We start from the raw sequence: 6,645 nt of genomic DNA, 5'->3' as shown, positions 1-6,645 counted from the left end.
TTAATCTGCATTATTCGTATTTCTCCATCATTTCCTTAATTCTAGACAACCCACAAAACAATAAATCAAGTCCTGATTCGTAGCATAGTTTTGTTTCTCTCCAAGGTATGAATGGCTCCACAGAAGATTTAACAATCAGCACTAGTTTGAGCTGGCTCCAGCACACCCCCGCACACACCCTAAGGCTACAAGAGCATCGTGGTCATGAGATATTAGGTCATCTCACTCGAAGGGCTCCTGATGGGAATTTGCAAAAGGACCACCAGGAAAATAATGGCAGCACAGGCACCAACTTTGGGTTCAGATGTAGGGAAATTCTCAAAGAATATGTGGTGTGTGATTAAAACAATTCCAAAGTTTTACAAGTTATTAATGTGGGGAAACGGGATATCAGTGGGGGGAAAAGGCATTGACAGCAATGACAATAAGTTTAATTAAGTCTCAAGAGCACTTAAACTGCAAATACCTCTTGCTAAGCAAAGAGATTTGGCAATGAACCTTTTACAGAGAAGGCAATTTGTCTTATTGCCTTGCAAAACAGAGAGAATACATAGTGAGTAAAGTTTGAAACACCTGGTAAGAGGCTGAACTAAGCAAAGTCATCCAAGGGCATTTATGGATGAACATGGGAAAAGGACAACAAACACATGAAAGATAGAAAAGATCTGTAAGGGTTCTCATAAACAGTTTTCACCCTCCAGGACAGCAGCACCACCGTACTTGCATCACAGTTCTAAATGTGCTTATAACATATGAAGTTCTTGTTGCTTTTTGGTAGTTTCAGCGTCCAACTCTTCATGACCCCACATGGGGTTTTCTTGGCAAAGATACTGGAGTGGTTTGCCATTTCCTTCTCCAGTTCATTCTACAGATGAGGAAACTGAGGCAGGTAGGGTTAAATGACTTACCTAGAGTCACACTCTAGTAAGTGTCTGAGGCTAGATTTGAACTCAAGAAGATGAGTCTTCCTGACTCCAGGCCCAGCACTCTCTATATCCATTGTGCCCTCGTAAGAAGAGATGGCACCAAATAGAACAAAGAAAATCAGCTAGATTAGACCAAGTACACTGGGAAGGTCTATCCTGGAGGCCACACGATTCTGACAGCACAGGAATCTGAAGGAAGGAAAAATACCAAAGGTATTGGGGAGGGGGAGCTCGATAGTAATACTAAAAAAGGCAACACCCACAAAGACTGATCTATTTGCCAACTTTCTCATCTCCTTAGAATTTTGAGATTAATCTTTGCAAGGGACCACAAGGGTATCCTTGACGAAAGTCTTACAAGGGAACAATGGGGCTTTTGCAAGTGCTATTCTACAGTGGACCAACTCGCATCTTTGAGATCATACAATTGACCAAAAGATGCAGAGAACAGAAGACTCCATTCGATGTGCTAATAGTTCGTTCACTAGAAAATAGCTGATAATTAGGGGGAGCAGAACTCTGCCTTAAAGATTCTTTTCCAACAAAGGACACCTCATGCAGATGCCAAAATTGTGTGAGAATCCTTGAAAGAGGTGGAAGCAAAGATAACCCTTTTTTTTAAAACAACCAACATTTATTAAGTTTTTACTGGGTTCCAGGCACTGTGCTAGGCACTGGGTGGAGGAAGGAGAGAATACATGGACAAGAAGAAGAAGAAAAAGAAAGAAAAAGGGAACAATCCCTGTCCTCAATGAGCTTACATTCTACCTCCGGGATAAAGCAGGCAAGTAAATGCACCTGTAACACACTGCCCAAAAGATACCCTTTTATTTGTGACTCTCTGAGATTTATCAGGAGAGTCCTCAAATAGTCACCTCTGCTTGCCAGAGGAGTGTGCCCTGATCATGGAGGGATCCAGATCGCAGACAACCTAGAGGTGAGATGCCCTTAGATGATACTGAGAAGCTTGCATCAAGCCTCTAAAATGAGAGCCATACTCACCACGTGCACTTCGAGGACCTCTGCCTTGGATCACAGACACAAGACGGGCAGGCAGTGAGGGCTGGGTGAGTATGGGATTTTATTTATCTGTGTATCCAGGAGCAGAGAGAGGCTCAGTCTGAGGTGGGTTCCAAACCTTGTCTTGTCTACATATCCATGTGCCCTTGGAGAACATAAGTTCCTTAAAGGCAGGAACTATTTCCTGTTTGCCATTGTATTCCCTGCACCTAGAAGAGTGCCCTGCACATAGTAGGCACTTAATACATCTTTGCTGAATTAAACGGGAAGGGACCCTGCCACTGCCCACTTTCCAGGGAGACCTGTCCACGCCATGTGGAGCTCTCCTTTCCCTTCATCTTTTGTTCATTTTCAGTGGGTCAGACCCTCCCAGACCTTTCTTAGCTGCCTGAACCCTCAGGGCAGCTCCAGGAGGTGGCTGGGCAGAGAAGGAGGCAAAGGCCCCCAGAGGTCCCAGATCTGCCTGTGGGCACACACAGAGTCAGCAGCATTCTGAGGGATACCCTCCTTGCTGATTTCTCCCATTGCAGTGAACAGAATTCTGCCTTTCTCCCTCTTCTCAAAATACGGATCACACAGCCACCCCTGCATTCCTTCCCTCATTCAGCTGGTTTTTGTTGTTTTTAAACCCAGTGGGCCAGTTACTTCCTTCACCCGTACAGTAGCAAAGTACTTGACAAAATCTCTCTTATCGGAAAAGAGGGAGGAATGCGAGGCAGACAACAGTACAAGTGAATGCCCTGCTTGAATGGTTACCCAAAGGGTAGTTGGCCAGCTTAGAAGGCATCTCTAGTGAGCTTGAGTCTGCCTCATTAAGGAGAAAAGGCCTGAGGTCACATAGGGCCCTTTGTTTTCTGGCTTTATTTTGTGGGCAGTTAATGGTTTAAAGGGGAAAAAAAGATCTGGGGGTTTCAGTGTCCTACAAGCTCAACGAGCAGCAGCAGCATAAAGATGTGCCCACAGTGCAGTATGGCAGCTGGGAAAGGGTCCAGCAGCCACACCTGGGGAGGTGATGGCCCCACTGGTGTCTATCCTGGCCAGACCACAACTGGAAAGCATTCAGAGGAGAGTGGCCAGGAAGGAGTTGGAGGCCGGGCCATCCAATCCTTTAACGGACTGTCATTTGGAAGAAGTATGAGATCCCAGAAGGCAGAATGAGGATCTGTGGAGAAAAACAGCAGAAGACACTTCAGTTTGTAAACTTTCCCCAATCTGGAATTAAGGTAGTGAGTTCCCTATCAATGGAGGTCTTCAAGCAGAGGCTAGATAGATGGATGCTTCTTAGGGATTCTTAGGTCTGGGATGAATCAGAGACCTCTGAGGTTACTTCCAAGTGTGGTGGTTACTGAGGCCACTAAAACCTCCAAACGTTTTCTTTAAAAACCACCTGGTGAGCTAAATTGTTTGGGTTTGTTTGAACAAGGCTGGCACAGAATCTCCTTCTATGAAGTCTAAAACCCTAAACCCTGGGGGTTTGGCTGGGGAGAAATTTCAGACTGGATCCCTAATAGAACATGGAGGAGCCCATGGAGGGGGGAGGGAGAAGGGGCAGCAGCCTTCCCTAAACCAGGGGAGGGAAGGTCAGAGGCCACTCACCCCACCACTGGACCTACCTGTATTAATGTTCTGAAGAGGCAGACAGGGGGAGGAAGAGGAGGTGGGGGAGAAGAAGGAAAGGAAGAAAGGAGGAAAAGAGAGGGTGAAGAGAAGTGTCAGGGTGTCTCACTCCTCCCCATTGTACAGGCTGGGAGGGGGAAGGTGAGTTCATGTAGACAACCAGGGGATGCTGGGCAGGCTAGCTTATCGGGGCTCCTTGTAATACAGGGCTCCAGTGGGGAAACTCCGGAAGAGGAAAGGAAGTGGAGAGGAGAAGAGGAAGAGAAGGAAAGGAAAGGGGATCAGACAGAGGGTAGAGTAGGGGAGAAAAGGCTAGGCATGACTAAAGACCTGGAAGCCTCCAAACCCCGCCCCGCCCTCGCCGCCTCCCCCCCCCCCCAGTCCAGCAGTATGTCCTGGAGCAGTGCCTAACCCTGATGGGTGAGGGCGGGGTGGTGAGTAGGGTGTGGGCTTGAGTCACTGCAGAGAAGAGCTCTGGCACCACAGGGGGACATGGAGTTGGGCAAGGTTGGGAGACGCCCAGGCTGGTGATAACAATGAAGCCATCTGCCCCCTAAGCTCACAAGAGCTCGGAGAATTTCCATAAACCTAGATGAAGCTGCCTGGATTGAAAGAGGGGGTGTAGCATCCCTAGGCTCCCGATGGGAAGGGGCTATGCCCTCCTACCTATCCCCACTCTCACCCTAGGCCCTCACCACCAAGCTGGCCTTCTAACTTTGGCCCTGGCCCCAGCCCCTGCTCTCTCCAGCTCCAAAGTATCTCCAGAGACAAACACACAGAGCTCAGGCCAGCTTTAGGGGGCTCCCAGGCTGGCCCAGGTGCTCAAACCCAGGCCCAGGACACAAGGACAGGCACAGACACACATGTTTAGGACACAGGGGGCGGAGCAACAGCTACTAGCACCCACATTTCTGTAATCTGACAAATTACCTTTCTCCCAGCAATTCCTGAAGGAAGGAGTGCAAGGATTATTATCTTCATTGGACAGATGAGTAAACTGAGAAATGAAATCCCTCTTGAAGCAGGATTCCAAGGATCAGAGGAGCTGGAAAGGACCTCAGAGGCCACCCAGCCCCACTCCCTCATTTGGTATGGGTCACATTGCTGCCCACCCCTCCCCCTCTTGTGGGCAGGCGATGGGTCCCCTTAGGGCTCCAGGGTTAACCAAGAGGGGCTGGGGGTGGTTTTTTTTTTTAAACACTGTAATACATGAGCCCCTAGCAATGTATGTTCTCATACTTATCAATAAGTATCAGTTAGCCAGACTTAATTAGCTTTTAACAAAGGGGAAAAGTCCCCTTTAGAGCCTGACACTCTCTCCACAGTACATACAGAGTACAGCAGGCAGCAGGCTCAGGCTTAGAGAGCTCATGTGTCCAAAGGGCATCTCCCAGGTCCTGGCTGCTGGAAGTCCCTTCCTCCTGCCCCTAGGGTACTCATGAAGTCCCCCACAAGCAGGTTTCAACTTTGTGTCAGGCTGTATAGTACTGAGGCTGCCTTCCTCACTTTATCTAGTCTGTCCCCAGCTTCTGCTGCATAGACTGCCAGCAACCACTGCTGCTTAGATGCCAAGGAGGTCCTCCTTTGGTCAAAGGAGGGGGAGGAGCCAAGGGGCTCCCCCACCCCAAAGACCTCCACCTCAGGGGCTTGGCTAGAGGCTTCTGCCACTAAGCTTCCAGACCCTCACACGCCCAAGTCCAGTCTAGTGCACTGAGCCTCCACAAGTCCTTTGCATGTCCAATTCTCAACCAATCCAAATAGGCTTCCCATCCAACGTCACTACATTTCATCCAATGGCTTTCAAAGACTTCTAAACTGATCACGAACTTTCCCCATCTTGTCTAGAGTCTTCGATTGATGCAATAGAGATATTCTCACCTGGCTAAGGCATCCTATTGGCTACTTTAGGTGCAGTGGAGTGATGGAGAGATGGGTTGATCCCCTGCCCTCATATACACATGGGAAAAATGAGGTTCATGGAAGCTAAGTGACTTGAACAGGGTCACATAGGGTCAGAAGTCAGGTCTTCCGACATGAGAGCCAATGAGCCCATAATCCTAGGTCACCTGCTTCTAAGTCTAAGATTCTAAGAATCTCCCGTCTCAGGGAGGGATGAAAGGGAGTTTAAAGGGCACTGACCTGTACTTGAATATCCCTGACATCCATGATAAATGCTTAGTCAGACTTTGTTCTCAGACATTCACCAATGGGGAGTTCACTGCCCCTTCCAGTATTATGTTCCACTTTTGGACAGTTCATTCCAGGAAGATTTTCTGCATTCTATCCCTCTGCATCTTCCCCCCATCCCTCCACAATTCTCCCCGCTCTGGGGCCAAGCAACACAAATCCAATCCCTCTTGCAGATAACAGGACTGCAAAGACTTCAAGGTAGTTATTGGGTCTCCCCCAAGTCTTCTCTTTTCCAAGCCAAACACCCCCAGTTTTCTCAGATGATTCTCATGGTGATGGCCTTTTGTTTTCTTGTTCTTCTTTGTCTTTTCTAGACTTGCTCCAGCCCTTCTGTGAGTGGTCCAAGGCTGGCCAGTCCTGAAGCCAGGGAAGTCCATCTCATTGGCGTCCTGGGCTTCCCCACTCTGATACCATCTTCTCCGCCTCAGGACAGGCTCCCGGGAGGGTCACCATCGGTTCCTGGATCCCTGGAGTAGATGGGAAGGGGTGAGAGCTGGCATTTAGAAGCTGAGGGCAGCTGCTCAATTTGAAGCCTCTCCTGACCTCAGCTTTGGTGTCTCCTTGCCCCTTCAAATTACCTAATAGTCACTTACCTGTCTCCCACCCCCCACTTCCACTCCCCACATAGAATGTAAGCTCAAAGAGGAAAGAGAGGAGAAATGCCAGGTCTCAGGGATTAAAGGGTTAAAGGAAGAAAGACATTCTGTGGATGGCAATGAGCCTTTGAAGTCAGAAAGTACTTCCTAACCCTTAGAGCTATCCCAAACTGGAACAGGCTTCCTCAGAAGGTAGTGAGTTTCCCATTACTGGAGGTCTTCAAATACAAGCTGGTGGAATGACCATTTGCAAGAGGTGTTGTAGAGAAAATTCTTGGTAAGGGATGGGTTGGGCT

General features: G+C 48.5%; 1 protein-coding gene across 7 annotated transcripts in view; it reads right to left on the bottom strand.

The window, feature by feature from the left end:
* Nucleotides 1-1,990: 1,990 nt before the first annotated feature.
* The window catches only part of IL17REL (interleukin 17 receptor E like), a 57,186-nt gene continuing 52,531 nt past the window's right edge, over nt 1,991-6,645 (bottom strand). For 4 of the 7 annotated variants that reach the window (XM_078148034.1, XM_078148031.1, XM_078148037.1 and 1 more), the window contains exon 17: nt 4,430-6,220. In XM_078148034.1, coding sequence (XP_078004160.1) covers nt 6,178-6,220 — 43 coding nt within the window. In that variant the 3' untranslated portion in view covers nt 4,430-6,177. Of the gene's footprint in view, nt 3,109-4,429; nt 6,221-6,645 lie in introns of those variants that run through there. The other 3 variants (XM_078148035.1, XM_078148014.1, XM_078148038.1) reach the window with 1 other exon arrangement.

Source organism: Phascolarctos cinereus, unplaced genomic scaffold, assembly GCF_003287225.1.
Source record: "Phascolarctos cinereus isolate Bilbo 61053 unplaced genomic scaffold, phaCin_HiC Scaffold_1;HRSCAF=81, whole genome shotgun sequence".
Lineage (NCBI taxonomy): Eukaryota > Metazoa > Chordata > Mammalia > Diprotodontia > Phascolarctidae > Phascolarctos > Phascolarctos cinereus.
This window is presented reverse-complemented; position numbering and strand designations above follow the sequence as displayed.